This window comes from Antedon bifida, chromosome 2 (genome assembly GCF_963402885.1).
Source record: "Antedon bifida chromosome 2, ecAntBifi1.1, whole genome shotgun sequence".
NCBI classification, from domain to species: Eukaryota; Metazoa; Echinodermata; class Crinoidea; order Comatulida; family Antedonidae; genus Antedon; species Antedon bifida.
This window is the reverse complement of record NC_136227.1, coordinates 8,868,015-8,886,174: the sequence shown is the minus strand read 5'-3', so window position 1 is coordinate 8,886,174 and position 18,160 is coordinate 8,868,015. Positions and strand designations below refer to the sequence as shown.

The 18,160-nt window shown below is 33.8% G+C and overlaps 3 protein-coding genes across 4 annotated transcripts in view; 1 reads left to right on the top strand and 2 right to left on the bottom strand.

The window, feature by feature from the left end:
• Positions 1-4,788, top strand: part of LOC144836169 (sialin-like) — a 31,604-nt gene extending 26,816 nt beyond the window's left edge. For both annotated transcript variants that reach the window (XM_078691396.1, XM_078691395.1), the window contains exons 7-11: positions 510-637; positions 1,606-1,755; positions 2,649-2,781; positions 3,185-3,426; positions 3,932-4,788. In XM_078691396.1, coding sequence (XP_078547522.1) covers positions 510-637; positions 1,606-1,755; positions 2,649-2,781; positions 3,185-3,426; positions 3,932-4,102 — 824 coding nt within the window. In that variant the 3' untranslated portion in view covers positions 4,103-4,788. The remainder of the gene's footprint in view (positions 1-509; positions 638-1,605; positions 1,756-2,648; positions 2,782-3,184; positions 3,427-3,931) is intronic.
• Positions 4,789-7,144: 2,356 nt separating this feature from the next.
• On the bottom strand, positions 7,145-9,335 carry LOC144835408 (sodium- and chloride-dependent glycine transporter 2-like). The gene is made up of 5 exons (XM_078690493.1): positions 9,302-9,335; positions 8,758-8,813; positions 8,121-8,285; positions 7,458-7,629; positions 7,145-7,228 (listed from the first exon to the last, which is right to left on the bottom strand). The coding sequence occupies exons 1-5, from the start codon at positions 9,333-9,335 to the stop codon at positions 7,176-7,178; spliced, it is 480 nt and encodes a 159-aa protein (XP_078546619.1). The 3' UTR covers positions 7,145-7,175.
• A 28-nt stretch (positions 9,336-9,363) lies between these two features.
• Positions 9,364-17,372, bottom strand: LOC144835407 (sodium- and chloride-dependent glycine transporter 2-like). Its single transcript, XM_078690492.1, has 13 exons — positions 17,000-17,372; positions 16,113-16,244; positions 14,924-15,272; positions 14,524-14,656; positions 13,828-13,962; positions 12,877-12,980; positions 12,268-12,392; positions 11,954-12,066; positions 11,426-11,554; positions 11,001-11,216; positions 10,353-10,517; positions 9,703-9,834; positions 9,364-9,423 (listed from the first exon to the last, which is right to left on the bottom strand). Exons 1-13 carry the CDS (start codon positions 17,130-17,132, stop codon positions 9,364-9,366), a joined length of 1,926 nt encoding a protein of 641 aa, XP_078546618.1. The 5' UTR covers positions 17,133-17,372.
• Positions 17,373-18,160: the final 788 nt, after the last annotated feature.

The window sequence follows — 18,160 nt, the reverse complement described above, 5'->3', positions numbered from 1 at the left end:
TGCATTTTATAAAAATACATAAACAGGGTAATACTAAACAGACAAGCATTCATTAAAATAGATATATAATGTATAACTCAAACCAAATCTCCATAACAAGCAAATAAAAATAAAAAATTCAGAGATAGGAATAGGATAAAAAAAATTGCAAGCCCTAAATTAAAATAAATCAAAATAACAAAAGTTGAGAATAATAATATCAAACATAAAATTATTCAAACGAATAATTTTTTTCCCTACATGTCTTCCGTGACTTCAATTAGTGAGTCAGGCAAAAACAAATTTGAATTGTGATTTCCATTGACTTTTTGCCACGCTCATATTCGGAGGGTCAATTTGTCAATCAAACTTTGCACCGACCATAATTTGGTCACGAGTTAGTAAAGCGCTAATTGTGCAACATGATTGCGCTAACCATAATATTAACAGTAAAAAAATGCATTATGTATTTACGTTAGATATTTTTATTTTGTTCCTTACAACTTTGTACTATTTCTTGATTATTACAGGCGTGTTCGGGTTAGTAGGATTGGTAGTATGGACAACACTTGTTTATGAAACGCCAAATACTGACCCGTTTATTACAAAAAAGGAGTTAGAACTGTTTATGTCATCTGAAGAAAGAACTAATGTTACGGTGTGTTACTGTAATCACCCTAAACGCTATTCGTCATTAGACATTGCGCGTGATGTTGGCCTAGCCTACGTTGTTTTTATAAATCATTTGTTAAATAAAAAAACTTTTCTCTCGGCGGCGGCCAGCCTTCCTCTCTTGCCTTTTCGATTGCGCGTCCATTGCATTCGCCACTCTGTACGTTCTGATCGGTCTTCCTTCTTTTTTTTGGTATTTAAGTATTTCGTTGAGCCTATCTGAGTGCAATCCTCGCTTGTGTGTTTTCGTTTAATCGGAGCATTATGATTATACAATGTCAGCCTTCTTTTCTTTACTTCCTTACTCCACTCATCTATTCTTTTATACAAATCTTTTTTTTTTATTTTCTCCTACCACCTAATACCTATTATTCTCTAGAATTGAAACTGTCATTGCCCACAGTTCACTGTTACAGTGTATTATTGAGAATATAAAACAAAATGTTATTATACCAATATGGTAATTAGGCTGTAGGCCGCAGTTGTTTTATTGTTTTATAAAAAAAGTGCGTCATTCTAAAGCATTCAATTATGGTGAAAAATATAATTATGACCTTCATAAAATTCGAATTTACATTTTTACTTTTAAATATATGGTTTGCTGCCCTCATTAATTTCTAATATTTTGTTTCCTAAACATTAGCCATATTCCAAATATAATTTAAGGAATCCAAGCTCAATATTTACGAAACTGAGAATTAAATGTTCATTAGTATTGCTGGTCCTAAATGAACCGGCGACAAAGTTTGATTTCGGGGCGAGGAAACACATATTCTTACGCTGTGTAGGTTGAGTTGCATCGCTAGTGGGAACCAAGTCTTAGAGCGTCCAGTACCAAATGTTGTACGTTGGAGAAATGCATTAATATTGAACTACCGAAAAAAACAATCAAAAAATTCATACAAACTTATTTTGAAACTATAAAAAATATAATTGTATATTTGTATATCATAGTATTCATCAGTTCCTTGGAAGGCTATATTCACGTCCTCTGCGGTGTGGGCTATTGTGATTGGCTATGTAGCTTTCGACGCCGCGTGGTACTTCAGTATAACAGAAATACCCATTTTCATCTCATCCATTTTAGGATTTGATGCAAAATCTGTAAGTTTTTTTTATAATATTTCATTTAATATTCTTGCTTCTAGTGAACGAGTGAAAATGTCACGCGGTGTTCGGTGTGAAATAGTTTAAACTAATAAAAGAGCATTCTTTCTTCACTCTAAGAATGATTCAAATTAAATTAAAAATGTGGAATGATTTAACAGCTTGAAATGTTCACTCTGTGAACAGTGGAAATCGATAACTAGAGTGAGAGATTATAATACAATAAACAATGGGTTGTGTGTCGTTTTGGAAAGTATAAAGTAATTGACCGATGACTAGATAATTAAAATATTAACTTAACACTTATGCAATGGATGTGCCTTACAAACGTTGTCAGGTGACACATGACATGTTGGATATGGCCCTACATCACAGTTACAGCAGGAAACTTTAAGGCGTGATTTAACTCTTTACATCAATTTTGATTTAATTACTTGATACTAAACAATCATTCCAACCATGCAAAAAAAACCCAAACCGAAGTAAGGGGATACGACCACGTCGCTAACCAGGGATCGGTCTAATTGAACCCCGGTCAGCAGCAGTTGTGTCTCGGTCATACCGGACTCAGGTGCCTCCTTCCCTACCTACTTAAACTAGATCTAAAACAATCTAGGTGGCATGGAAAAGGAGAAAAAAGGGATTAATTATGCTTTTTTGAACAAGTATGTCTTTAGAAACTTCTAAAAAAGAGCTACCGACTGTGCATCTTTAATGCAGTTTGGAAGAGAATTCCAAAACATAGGAGCTGCATAAGATAATTCCAATGACAATATGAGACGGTCTTCACTTTAGCAGGAGCAAGACGATTCTGAGAATTGGAACGAAGACTATTAACCAGATTACATTATTACACATTATTATCATTGTATTTTATTTACTTACTTTAGACTGGTATTCTGACATCAATCCCTGCCATAGCCAGACTTCCAGTTGTTCTGCTTTCTGCTGCCTGTGCTGACTTTATCATTCGCCGTAATATATTGAGCATTTTGAATACAAGAAAACTGTGTGTTATCATTGGTATGATGCTTCAAAATGATATACATATCTTTTATTTTATTGAGGAAATTGATCAAGTTTCTTTCTTTGTTTATTTCTTTCTTTTTTTCTTTCTTTCTTTCGTTCATTCATTCATTTCTTTTATGATGCTTCAATATGATATACTACATTATATATTTTATTTATTAAGTACATTGACCAAGTTTCTTTCTTTTTTCGTTCTTTCTTTTTTCCCTTTTTTATCTTTCTTTTTTTCTTTATTTCTTTTTTTTTTCTGTCTACAATCGTATATAACAAAATTGCACTCTTAATGACGTAATAATTTAATGGAGTACTATTATGAATACCATGCAGTATGACTCACAATCCAATCAAAGACTCTACTCATGTGTCTTAATCAATAGTATGTTTATCTTTTATTTAGATCTTGGAGTTGCTGCAGTTTGTTTCTTTATCATTTCCCAAGTTGGTGAATCTCTAGTAGCATTTATGGTTCTAATCTCAATTACCTTTTGTGCGCTTGGATTCAATCCACCCGGTTTAAATACCAACTCATTGGACATATCTTCAAAATATGCTGGAATAATTGTTGGAATTGCAACAACGTTTTCAAGTATTGGTGCATTCATCGTTCCTGTTATTCTTGGTAAACTAACAGAAAACAATGTAAGTTTTTCCATATTTGAACAAATTGTAGATCGACAACGATTAAGCCAGAACCGTGTGTGACTGTTACGTTTTGTAGGCCTAATTAGAATTTTGTAATGGTCAAATTTCAAATAAATCGTAATTACATTATGTGTGCCATATATAACAGCCAATACCGTATTCGTTCGTAGTATCAGACATTCAACTTTTACTTGGTTAATATTTTGTTCATTTCTTTTGGTTCATTTTGAATATAGTTTTTACTTATTTGAACATATTTAAAAAAAATTGTCATTGCTCTAAAAGTTTATACTAATACAATATTAGTATTGTTGCTATCATGTCTATCGACAATAAAGAAAATAATTTATAACATATCCCATGGGATGAAAGTTAGAAGACGCGATACTGCATGTTGTTTATTGTTGCTAGACTTGATACCGCTCGTGTATCGGGTGCATATAAAAGGCTTATTTGTAAATGGATTTTTTTTAAATTGAGATTATAATCTATTTCTTTTCAGAATACATTTAAACAATGGTCGTTTATTTTTATAATTAATGCGGGCATACTGCTATTTGGAATGGTGTTTTTTCTTATATTTGCCAAAGGAGAGGAGCAAGATTGGTCGAAAGAAGACAAAGAACAAGAACAAGAACAGGAAGAGACAACATACTTAATCAAATCAGAATAGTATTAATAGAATCACACAATAGTTTTGTAGTTGACCAGTAGTGTTGTGCTTAAACTTCAAATCCTAGTCTATAGTCTAACCTAATATCTATATAATTATATATATATATAAGGGCGGTTTAGAATTTATTTCTATGCCTGTTGCAAAATATAAAGTTCAGAACATTAATTTACCATTTTTAGTTATAGGCCCTGGGCATCCTTTCCACTGTTCATCTTTTACGAAAGCATACCAACTAGTCTAGGTAATCGATCAGGATAGGAAGCGTTTTCGAAATATAAGGTCAAAGTTCAAAATTGAACAATTATAACAATTTATTGAAGTTCAATTTGGTTTTTTAATACCTTTGTATGGTTATAGGTATCTATTCAGTCACCTTATAAAAAATCCTTCGCAATTAAATATTGACCAATCACAAACTTTGCCTATAAGACCAAATACAATTTAAGACAAAATGTGATGTTTTATCATTCTGTTAAGACATCAATCAATCAAATGCAATCAAAAGAGTACAATCATCATTACACCAGTTGATATTTTTCAAACTAAGAGATCGATGGTCATATATGTAATCACATTATTTGATCAGTAAATTTATGGTATTTCTTATATTATTTTCTATTGCACATTATTTTAAATGCATCATAATACTGTAAAATAAATAATAAATTTATATATTTCATATATACTGTTCTAAGTTAGCATTATGATGTCAGGAGAATAACTCATCTGACTCTCTTCTTTATGCGTCTATCTAACGAACGTAAACACCTACACTATTTTCATTTTAATTCAAGCTTATTTATAATAAAACATTACATAGTACAGTATTATAAACAATAGAACCAAGTCAATGTCAACTAATAGAAAAAAAAAGCAATGCTTGGAATGATTCACTGTAAATGATTATGTCTTCCTTTTTTCGAAAGAGGAATCAGGAATCAATCCTAGTTGTCAAATCCTGGTGGTCGAAAATCATGGATCATGGATTGGTGTGGATGATGTACAAGTTGAACTACTATGTTCTGATTGCGATGAGGATGAAATAAGTGATAACCAATGATAGTAAGTCATGTTTTTCTCAGGTATTCGACTGTAAAGGTATGCTGCAAACTGCGAATCAGTATCCCACGTCCGTAAGCATCAATAATGAAGATGGACTGTGCAATGGTGCGATTCAACGTTCCTTTCCAACTTGTTATAAGGATTCATACATTCTCGAATTTGAACACTTTTTAATTGTGTTACAAGGTACAGTGAAAAAACAATATATATATATATATTGTTTGAAGGTTTGCATGGCGAAATCAAATGTTGATATAAAGTTTGCGGTACATCTCAGGAGTAAGAATGCTCTCACTCCTGAGAGGACGATCAAACATATTGGTCGAAACTCCTCAGAACTAATATACGGAGTGTACCAAAAACTTTACATCAACAAGGTACAGCAATAAAACAATTTAGAAAAAGATTCTATAAGGAAAAATTACCACATCAAAAAATGTTGACACGCTTTAAACAAAGCATTTAACAAGTGGAAGACACTGCCCGAATTGGTTGTCAATAGCAAGAGTGTAAACTCATTAAAAAACAAACTTGACAACCACACACACACACACACATATGAGAGAAGAGGCTTGTTACAACCGTTAATGTAGAAAACGCCAGCTAATGACGTCGAAACAACCGTTAATGTAGAACAACCCACCGCTTATGTAGTAAAACCTCCAGCTTATGTAGAAACACCAACAGCTTATGTAGTAAATACAAATCAACACCAACTAATGTAGAAACAGTCAACAGCTTATGTAGTAACGAAAATTGCCTCCCAGCTTATGTAGTTACTATCGCCAGCTAAAGTAGAAAATGTTATATATTTTACAAAAATGTCTCATTCATGTGCAAATGCATCGATCTATATTTAGCTATCAGTCTTTCCACCTCTCGTAAGGAACCAACTTTCTGAAACGACCACACATCGTAAGCAACCATCTCTGTTAAGGGACCGCTTCTCATAATCGACCACCTCTCATAAGGGATCACCTCCTCTCACAAGGGACCACGTGACTTCTCATAATCGACCACCTCTCGTAAGCGACCACCTCTCTTAAGGACCACACCTCTCGTAAGTGACCACCTCTTTTAAGGGACCACGACCTCTTTCTCTCCATTACTTATTAAATTTAGTATTTAGTTATTACCAGTTTCGGATGTTGGATCCTGAAGTATCCCTTAATAGGAGTTCTACTCTATAACATGGTTGGAAGTTATCAGACTCTAAATAAAAGATTGTAACAATCATATAGTGGTGTCTGTTTTTTTTATTCTCTCAATAATATTTAGGGTACAGCTGTAGTAGGCTACAGTACTGGTGAAAACGGTGTCCATTTCTGTACTGATGTAGTACTTGTGGTGTTTTTACTCTCTCAATAATATTTAGGGTACAGCTCTAGTAGGCTACAGTACTGGTGAAAACTGTGTCCATTTCTGTAATGATGTAGTCCTTGTGGTGTTTTTATTCTCTCAATAATATTTAGGGTACAGCTCTAGTAGGCTACAGTATTGATGAAAACTCTGTCCATTTCTGTAATGATGTAGTCCTTTTTCCTCTATTGTCTTGACTTTTACATGAACTTTGGTCCAGATCCATTTTATGAGAGTTACACTAGAATTCCTTTGTCGCCTCATCAGCTTTTCATGTTCTTATTCTGTTTAAAAGTAAACAAAGAAACACATTTATTTACTTTAATTAATTAAACATTCCCTTTTTCAACATTTTGTCATTTACACCACCAAGTGACACAACACTGATGTTAATCTATTGAATCACTTAACAAGACAATAAAAAGCTTAAAATGTGTTAAAAAATGAAAAATGTGTTTCAGTGAAGCTCTGCTGTGATCGTTCTTCAAAATGCTAATAGTCGAAAAGTTTTGGTTAGTATCACTTGTGGTAGGATCACTGACGATACACTCAATATTTATATAAAATAACAATAATTTCTTACCATATAATTTTGAAGCCTCCGATTGTCCCATGCACGCCTCTGTAAAGACCCCTCTGCAATGACCCTTCAAGTAGGGTCATGTGAGGTTTTGTTAGCCTCTTTAGAGCCACTTGTTTGGCCTAATCAAGTAGGACAGAGAGAAAAAAAGCATTAATCATTATAACAATATTTATTTGTTCATAGTACACAACAGTGGTACATCAATATTAGAATTATTCAGAATTTATTTTATTTACTACAGATGTTGAAAGGGTTTTTCATTAACCAATATTTTTCAAGACACAAATTTTCCCTTTTGACTTATTATATCTTCATTATTTAGATAACTAGCAGTAATTGCTGTATTACAATTATAAAATAATATATTCTTATCCTTTTCCTGTTCAACCAGATCTGCTATGGTGGAAATTGAACTTTCAGATGTCCTGACCAATGCTTGATGTTTGTCCTCAGGGGCGGATCTAGGATTTTTATAAAGTGGTCCCCAATCTTCAGCTGGAGAGCTGATGAGTTTTAGTCGCTGAAATTAATCAATTAAAAACTAAAATTAGATGTAGTACTTCTCAGAGATGTATTTCATCAATTTATGATGTTATTTTTTGTACATTTTTTTTAATATTTAAATTGAAATTCCAAAACAAATCTATCTTGTGTTTAGACAAATTACCAAGAGTATAACCATAAGCAAATTCTGCAACCCTGTTCATCACAGACATATACACCCACAGACATATACACAAGATGCTCTACAAAAAGTCTACAATATCAAACTAGTATGTGTCTAAATATGGTAGTAATATGACATCATCGTGTCCATATATGGATCGCATTTTTTTTCACATAAGGTTTGATAGTATAAACAGAGCTTTATATTAAAAGTCTTTGGGAGTGGAATTGTTTTTTGCTGCATCTGATCCCTAGGTATAGTAGCAGATCATCTAATCCACCAAGCTACATAAAGATGAAATTATATCTGATTCGATGCCAAATTCTTTTTTTTTTTCTACTTACTTGAAGGAATGTGCCTGATGCATTACGCAGCTCTACAATGATGAAGACTGGAACCAGAATTATGGTGGAGCCTGTAATGAGCCATCCAATTGTATGTGCCCAGGTTGGGAAGCCTCCGTTGTAATATGGAGCACTCCAGTTGACAAAGCTGTACACTTGTACAAACTGTAAAATCAACATATTTCTCAGTCATAGATTTAAGTTAATAAAACAGTCAGTCGACTGCAGTAACACAATCATAGAAAAGCCAAGTGGTCAAGGAATCTCCGAATGGAGGGCCTGCATGCCCCAGCATTATTTTTTCTCCTATCAAGTTATGACAGAAATCATGAATAATTCATGATATTAATTATGGCATAAATTATGACATTATAGGGGTTGCTATATAAGTATAGATATCAAATCAATCAAATAGTTTGTGTCAACAAGTTTCGCCAAGACAAATTTGGTGTAGGCTTCAGTCTAAGGAACTGGAGCCCTGGGTTCAATGCCCATCAACATCATCTGTGTTTTTTAATGGTTGAGATTTTGAAAATAATTAGGCTCATGCATTATTCATGATTTCTCTAACCTGATGGGAAGGGGGGATCACCAAATATGTCTGCAGAAATTGGCGAATTAATTAAAGTTTACTCACACTAAGCAGAGCTGGTGTGATAAAGCACCAACAGACACGCCAGTAAAAGTTTAACTCTTGCAGAACCAATCATGGTGGAGAAGTCTTCCTTGAATCTTTCATAGCCATACACCCAGCTTACAATTATGCATTCCATGGTGGCAAAGGTCAACATGACGAAACTAGCTGAGTAGGAGTCCAATAGAATCACCCAGTATACTCCAGCCTGTAAAGAGAAATCATTTAAGCCTCCTGATAATCATGGGAGTTATATTAAATATTTTAAGTGATCTCCTGTCTACACCTAAAGGTAAAATTTCTCACAATATTTTTTCTCTCCTTTAGACTCTACTACTACTCTTTTAGTTAAGCTATTTTTAACAGACTATTTATATTATATGTTAACACGAAATGTGTTAAAAAATGAAAAATGTGTTTCAGTGAAGCTCTCTGCTGTGATCGTTCTTCAAAATGCTAATAGTCGAAAAGTTTTGGGTAGTATCACTTGTGGTAGGATCACTGACGATACACTTAATATTTATATAATATAACAATATTTTCTTACCATATAATTTTGAAGCCTCCGATTGTCCCACCATGCAAGCCTCTGCAAAGGCCCCTCTACAATTACCCTTCAAGTAGGGTCATGTGAGGTTTTGTTAGCCTCTTTAGAGCCACTTGTTTGGCCTAATCAAGTAGAACAGAGAGAACAAAAGCATTAATCATTATAACAATATTTATTTGTTCATAGTACACAACAGTGGTACATCAATATTAGAATTATTCAGGATTTATTTTATTTACTACAGATGTTGAAAGGGTTTTTCATTAACCAATATTTTTCAAGACACAGATGCAAATTTTCCCTTTTTACTTATTATACCTATCATTATTTAGATAACTAGCAGTAATTGCTGTATTACAATTATAATGTAATAATATATTCTTATCCTTTTCCTGTTCAACCAGATCTGCTATGGTGGAAATTGAACTTTCAGATGTCCTGACCAATGCTTGATGTTTGTCCTCAGGGGCGGATCTAGGATTTTGATAAAGTGGTCCCCAATCTTCCGCTGGAGAGCTGATGAGTTTTAGTCGCTGAAATTAATCAATTAAAAACTAAAATTAGATGTAGTACTTCTCAGAGATGTATTTCATTAATCTATGTTATTTTTTGTAAATTTTTTTTTATATTTAAATTGAAATTCCAAAACAAATCTATCTTGTGTTTAGACAAATTACCAAGAGTATAACCATTTAAAGCAAATTCTGCAACCCTGTTCACAGACATATACACCCACAGACATATACACAAGATGCTCTACAAAAAGTCTAAAGCTCTGTCTACACTATCAAACTAGTATGTGTCTAAATATGGTAGTAATGACATCATCGTGTCCATATATGGGCACATCGCATTTTTTTCACATAAAGTTTGATAGTGTAAACAGAGCTTTATATTACAAGTCTTTGGGAGTGGAATTGTTTTTTGCCGCGAGAAAAAAAATCTCAACATCTGATCTCTAGGTATAGTAGCAGATCATCTAATCCACCAAGCTACATAAAGATGAAATGATATCTGATTCGATACCAAATTTGTTTTTTGTTCTACTTACTTGAAGGAATGTGCCTGATGCATTACGCAGCTCTACAATGATGAAGATTGGAACCAGAATTATGGTGGAGCCTGTAATGAGCCATCCAATTGTATGTGCCCAGGTTGGGAAGCCTCCGTTGTAAGATGGAGCATTCCAGTTGACAAAGCTGTACACTTGTACAAACTGTAAAATCAACATATTTCTCAGTCATAGATTTAAGTTAATAAAACAGTCAGTCGACTGCAGTAACACAATCATAGAAAAGCCAAGTGGTCAAGGAATCTCCGAATGGAGGGCCTGCATGCCCCAGCATTATTTTTTCTCCTATCAAGTTATGACAGAAATCATGAATAATTCATGATATTAATTATGGCTTAAATTATGACATTATAGGGGGTGCTATATGAGTATAGATATCAAATCAATCAAATAGTTTGTGTCAACAAGTTTCGCCAAGACAAATGTGGTGTAGGCTTCAGTCTAAGGAACTGGAGCCCTGGGTTCAATGCCCATCAACATCATCTGTGTTTTTTAATGGTTGGGATATTGAAAATAATAAATTAATTAAAAAAATAATGCATTATTCATGATTTCTCTAACCTAATGGGAAGGGGGGATCACCAAATATGTCTGCAGAAATCGGCGAATTAATTAAAGTTTACTCACACTAAGCAGAGCTGGTGTGATAAAGCACCAACAGACACGCCAGTAATTGAAGAGTTTGTTGTTAACTCTTGCAGAACCAATCATGATGGAGATGTCTTCCTTGAATCTGTCATAGCCATACACCCAGCTTACAATTATGCATTCCATTGTGGCAAAGGTCAACATGACAAAGCTAGCTGAGTATGAGTCTAATAGACTCACCCAGTAAACTCCAGCCTGTAAAGAGAAATTCTTTAAGCATCCTGATAATCATGGGAGTTATATTAAATATTTCAGTGATCTCCTGTCTACACCTAAAGGTAAAATCTCTCACAATTCTTTTTCTCTCTTTTAGGCTCTACTACTACTCTTTTAGTTAAGCTATTTTTAACAGACTATTTATATTATCTGTTAACACTTCCCCCATTTGTAAAAATTCAAAATACCTCAGTGACACAGATGAGTGAGGCGAGGCACATCATGGTACAGCTGGCTAAGAGAACCTTTGGTTTGTTCCTCCTCAGATTTGGAAAGAAATCCGTAATAAATGTCATAATTGTCTCCATGAGGGTGAACTAAAATCATAATCATTGTTATAGTGCATTGGTGACATACCATTACAATTAATACATAATATTAACAAAATTAAATAATTTAATTTAAACCAAAAAGTTGATGCAATAAAAACTTGGCCAAACCGATACAATGGGCTTTCAGTTGACTTTTTTTTTTTTAACTATGTTTCAAATATTTGTGGTCAAAGTGAATAACATTGTTATGTCGTTACAATGGCATAATCATATTCAATAAGAAATTGTTTCAAAATGATAAGGATACAATATTATCTTTATGTACATGTTTGTTTTATTTTATTCCTTTCAGTGAAAAAAAAATGGAGCACTGGGGAGAGCCCAGTCATCGACTAACGGATGTCTCTTTAATCGAATGAATTCAACTATATAAATAAACTCTACCTGGGTGTCCAGGCCTAAGGTGAGCAGCATGAAGAAAAACAGGATTGACCAGACTGGTGCTGCAGGCAGCCTAGCAAGGGCTTCTGGGTAGGCAATAAAAGCTAGACCAAAGCCTACACAAAAAAAAAATATTTAGTAGTTTTTACATATTGTTTTGAAACCACAACAAAATGTATATTTTGGTCATCAGGAATAGTCTGCCTTTACACATTAGAAACGATTGATTTTGTAAATGCTCCCTCTTTCTTGACCACCTCAAGTGATCCCATAAATTATGAATGTTTTACACATTTATAGCCTACAAATGTTCATACCTTGGTCTACAACTTCACTGACTTCTCGTCCAAGTTCATTAGCCATAAAGCCAAGGATGGAAAAGATAACAACGCCAGCGAACACACTGGTCATACAATTGGCAAGGCCTATGAATACGGCGTCACTGTAAAGGTAATCTTATTTATTACTGTCATGGCTGTGAAAATTCTAAATTATTATTATATATATACCATTATCATTATCATTATTTTTATATAATTTTATCATGTAATAAAAGGTTTGCATGGTGAAAAAACAATTTGAAAAAATGTCTGACATCGAAAACCAAACTATGTTATGTTAATTTTTTGTACTCATAACGTGATATTAGAATGTGTTTTTCAGCTCCCACCCTTGACCCAGTTTTGATGGATTTTAGGTCCACATTACAACGACCGATGACACATCAGGTTGGCATTGGTCTTCGCAAAACGAAAGCTTCCTGTCAGATTCCGTCAATAGAATATTTCTTCAAAGTTAATAGTATTTTTCTAAATGCTGCTGAATAGATATTGGTTCCAACCAGATGGTCAAATTTTATTTGCTTTTATCAATTTTAACAAATACAAAATATTTTAGTTTAAAATATAAAACAGTAATTTACTCACAAGTAGCAGTTGTTGTGAAACTTGTTGTATGAGGACAATGTCAGTAATCCCCCAAATGATGTACTAAGGGAGAAGAAAATCTGAATTGCTGCGTCCAGCCATACCTAAAAAAATAATGAAATGGTGATTATTTGTATTTGTGTGTATTGTCAAGTGCCATCTTCATCTTATTTTAAATAATGATGTTTAAGTAAGAAAATAAAATGTTTATTTGAAATTGAAAGGTCAGGCGGCACCATGGCTTCATGCTGACAAAGAACCAGAACATCATTGTTGTAACCCCTTACTGGTTTCTCTCTAATGAGCACACAAGCTGTGTGTACCTCCTGTGTGTACCTCCATTTTGAAGTCATTATTAGAAAGAGTTGTTCCACCACCAGAACTATGTATGAGGAGAGCTCCAAACTGGGCCTGCATTAAAGTGTTTGTTTCTTTCTGTATTTGATAATTAGCAGGATTACTCAAAAAGTTATTGTTCGATTTTATACGAATTTAAAGAATGGTTTCATAGCTGTATGGGAATACATGATTTAATGATATGCCTAGACGGAGGTCTGCGCTCTCTGAGTGGCTTTCTAGTTGTTTATAAACCACATCAAAACAATACTGTAATAAAATAGCACCATCATAAAAGCATGAAACATGCATTAGTAGTGTCACTAATAGTTGGTTTGTTATAAGGTAATTACTACAAGATGAATATTTACAACCATAAACGTTGGCAGCAAGTTAGTTATAATCAGATAACATTACCCAATGTATCACATATTTAACATATACGTGATACCCAAACACAACTAATATAGATAGGCTGTGAAACGTCGCTGTTATAATAACAAGTAAGTCCAGTTGAATAGATTTATCCTTCTAAACTTTATACTACCTGGATGAATGACAATGTTCACACCCACAATAATATAGATGTATACATCCCTGATTTAACAAACTTACTTTTGGTTCATAGAGGATTTCCCAGCGTGGGGTGAGGAAGAACATGATGCCGTTGTAACTACCTTCCAATGTCAGTCCAAGTATCAAGAAAAGTACCAATACAATGTATGGGAATGTCGCTGTGAAGTACACCACCTATATAAAACAAGACATTCAAACATTAACAATTTATTGGTAGATATACTATAAAATTGAATACAGTACATATTTCAGTTGTTGCTACTACCACTAGTCAATAAACTGAATAGCTAAACATACAATTTATACCAAGTCACACCTATAAATCTCATTGTCAAATCTTAAATTAAAAAAAAGTGCCTGTTTTAAGACAAACAAAATGACTCAAATTGTTTAATAAGGAGAGAGGAGTAGCCTATCATTTTAGACTTTTCAGTCTTTGTAACTAATTGTTAAGTATTTCCTGTCACCCTTTGGTGTTCGTACTTTGTTTAGTTGTTAATGTGACTCACTTGATCTTCAGAATGGTTCCATGATGGTTCCTAAACGTCTTTTTTTTGTCATTACATTTTATTTTAAAGTTATATGGTAAATGTCTCTTAATTTATAAGTTTAAATCAACTAAAAAAAGCACAGAATTGTGCATTCAATTTAAATTAGCATGGACAAATTGTCTGTATTGAGAGATTAATTTAAAGATCTTCTTTGATATAAATTGAAATATTTTGCATTGCTTACTTTTCCTGAAGATTTAATGCCTTTTTGAAGACAGAAATAGATGATGATCCAGGCAAAGATAAGACAGCTTAGTAATGGCCAAACAACAGTGCCCAATTCACCAATCCCAGAGGCCTCATGGAGGACAGCATTCCTAAAATAAAAATAGTTTATGGCAACCATTTGACATTACAAAACTTCTGAGCTGATTCCCGTTTCAATTCATCAAAGTTGATTTTATCAATGTATTGTAAAACGGCTAATGTTCATAAGTACTATGAACATACCTAGCCATCAAATTTTAGAAAGCATATTCTAGTAAAAGTACATGGTTAGAGTTACTCTGTGGCATCACTGCTGAAACAGTAATCTACTGACATATCATTTTTCAACTCTTTATAAAATAAAACAATAAAATTACTTGAAATACTCTTCGCTGGGAAGTTTCCGTTTTGACTTCAATGGATCGATGTAGTTACTTAGATCTATTTCTCCTAGTGCATTAAGTCCAATACTGTAAAAGTCAAGTTGTTCTTCAGAAAGGGAGTCGACACCAACGCATGTGTTGTTCACCGTCATGATCTTGTTACCAGTGCTCAGACACTCGTCGTAGATGCCGTTACACATGTCCGTGTTCCAAGGGTTGCTACATCCGATCCAGGGCAGTTTGTTGGTGAATGAAGCAAACATGTAATACAATATGTATGTTATAATCACATTGTAGTAAAGGGCGATAAAAGCTGAAATCAGCACCATTCCGTAACCCATTCCTATACATGACAAAAAAAAACTAAGTTTAAAAATAATGATTCTTCAGGAATAAAGAATAGGAAACCATAGAGAGACCATAGCCTAAAAGATTTCTGGAGTTGACTTTGAAGCTCCCATATGAGAGCTCGCTGGAACAGTATTCACTGGAGCTCGAGAATAAAGAATTAACAAATACATTCATATTTTAAAAAAAGGATACAAAACTGGCGAAATTTATAAACAGATTATAAATGAGTTTCTGGTCATGGTGCAGTAACATTCAATGATATTCAAACTAACATGTGAAACGATAAAATGACACTATCTTTGAGAGTAACAAACAATTAGTGGTTAATTTAGAGGACATTTCTATTAAGACAGGCTTTCCCATGACATGAACAAGCAACATATGGTTTTACCACTTCAACCAACCCTTATTCAGGATACACCCCTATTAAGGGGACACTTTTTGGTCCCAAAGGGTGTTCCCTTAATAGGGGTTCTACTATGATACTATTTAGTATCTAGTTTAAACTCCAAAATTCATTAATTATATACTGTAGTATAATGTCGGTTACTATTGTAGTATTGAAAACAAATTGAAACCAGTTTTCTGTTTGTTTATTTTGTTGCTTTAGTTAAAGCTTTAAACTAAACGTGTCTGTTCAATTAAAATGTAGTGTTGTTTTTATTCATTATTTAGAGTTTTGGATTTCAAACCATCATTTTTTTGATCTTCAAAGAAAAGTTTAATGACCTACAGGAGTGGGAAAAAAATAGAAAAAGACATAAGACCGAACTGGACTTTAACTTTCTCCAAAATTGCAAAAGGTTCAGAGTTTATTCAAAACTGAATTTACCTCTAAACATTGGCGATATCCTCCAGACAGTTGCTGGTCCACTGCTGGAGTACTGTCCAAGGCAAAGCTCCATGAAGAACATGGGAAGTCCAGCTAACAACAGCATGGTTGCATAAGGTATAAGGAATGCACCTAAAATGATACATAATTTTATATACATATTCTCATCACACAGTCTGTATGTAGTGTGCAATAATAAGCTGAACATTTTGCTTTAATGTATTGTCCCTTGAAACACAAAAAATGAAGGTCAAAAGATTCTAAATTTAAATTGGCCATATCAAAGTAGTGTTAAAGTTATTCACTTTAAGTCGAAAATTCGAACCAAAAACAACAAGTTTACGTAATTAACAGGTAAATTAATTTGATTACATTTCATCTGGAAAATCGTTGCGAGCGAAAGTAAAGAAAACAAAGATTTCAAAACACGAGTACGCATTATGCATGCTAATTAGGATTGTTTACAACTCGTCACGGTTGTTTTCACATAGATCGCGAGGAAGTTTTATAATTATGCATACAAAGTAGGCCTATGTTTTTGTGACAATACAAAAGATTTAATTTAGAGATTTAATATTACTATTAAGTTTATCCATAATTTTGGCTCAGAAAAAAAGAAATGAAATATTCAGGCGAACATAAGGTAAACCTACGCCACATTTTATGCAGACTGCATAGAATAGTATTTATAGTACTTATACTAGGCCTATAGTCTATACTATAGTCTAGAGTTAGGCCTAGGTCTGCACTAGTAGCGAAGCCTTCAAAACATGCACTTTTATTTATCTCTAATCTAGGCCTACGCTAGGCCTATCAATATTTAATACTAATGATGTTTAAAAAGATAAAGATTTTAAATAATAAACACAAAAAATTAAGAAGCTTACCGCCACCATTTTCATAACACAGGTAAGGGAATCTCCATATATTCCCTAACCCAACAGCATACCCCAGACAAGACAACAGAAAATCTGTTTTCTTGTCCCAGGTTCCACGACTGTTTTCTTCTTCAGAAGCCATCTCATCCTCTCTGACCTGCTCATCATCATTTATGGAGGAATGAATTGAGACTTTCTGCTGGTCTGATGATGATGAGGAATCACCCTCGGTCTCATTCTCAATGTTGACAGTGCATGTATCTCGCACAGATTGTGTGTATTCTTGAGATACATCACCCTCTGTTACTTGAGATTCGATGTCTTCAACAATGTTACCATGAATCTACACAACAAATACATCAATTAGGCCTAGCCTAAACCATTATTACTAGGTCTATTATAGCCTTTGGCCTAGGGCCTAGGCTTGGCTACCGCCTGTCTCAGCGGCGGAGACGGGTTCAACAACATTATTCTACCAGAGCCATATATGAACGAAAACTAATATGAGATGATCCCCACAATAATATGTAAATTAGATATCGGACAGAAGCTTATTGGTTAAAAGTAGACGCCGCCTCATACGTCACTCACAACCGCCAATCACAAAACACGCGTGACGTGTTCTGAGCATGCCCATATCATAAGACGATGAACCATGGATCCGCCGCCGTTCGTGTGCAACAGTGGCGTAACTGTTGTCAAGACAGAACCTGCGCTGTTGTTATGTGCAGATGACATATTTGCGTTATTATGGTCTTATTAACATAATTATTTTTCCTTTTTTTGTTTTACAAATAATAATTATAGCAATAGAGAGATAATGCAAAATGACTAAAAGTTATAGATAAAACCTTATACCAAATAGTATGTGATACATTTTTAAATATTTCTCTCCGAGTTGATGACAGATGTATGTGATACCCAACCCAAATCACACATTGTGCGCGGACCTTATTTTTTTCTATGCCGTCCCCGATGAGCGCCAAATATACTTTTTAAAATCACTATATTTTCGCGAAAATCTTAAATAAAACAAAACCAAACTATACAGTTTGTAGGAAATGATATTCAAGAATAACTTACTGGTGCTACTTGAATAAAACGGATGTTTAATGTCGACATTTTGATTAGCAAAATTGTAAACGATAAATAACCACAGTATGCTCTACT

Excerpts from the sequence above, each read along its gene's own strand:
- LOC144835408 (XM_078690493.1), bottom strand. The coding sequence starts at position 9,335 with ATGGTGGGACAATCGGAGGCTTCAAAATTATATG. Across the intron at positions 8,814-9,301 it reads GGAGGCTTCAAAATTATATG|AGTTAAACTTTTACTGGCGT; the intron begins GTAAGAAAATAT and ends TGGTTCTGCAAG. Across the intron at positions 8,286-8,757 it reads TCACACCAGCTCTGCTTAGT|TTTGTACAAGTGTACAGCTT; the intron begins GTGAGTAAACTT and ends TTGATTTTACAG.
- LOC144835407 (XM_078690492.1), bottom strand. The coding sequence starts at position 17,132 with ATGGCTTCTGAAGAAGAAAACAGTCGTGGAACCTGGGACAAGAAAACA. Across the intron at positions 15,273-16,112 it reads GATATCGCCAATGTTTAGAG|GAATGGGTTACGGAATGGTG; the intron begins GTAAATTCAGTT and ends TGTCATGTATAG. Across the intron at positions 11,217-11,425 it reads CACTCATCTGTGTCACTGAG|GCTGGAGTTTACTGGGTGAG; the intron begins GTATTTTGAATT and ends TTCTCTTTACAG.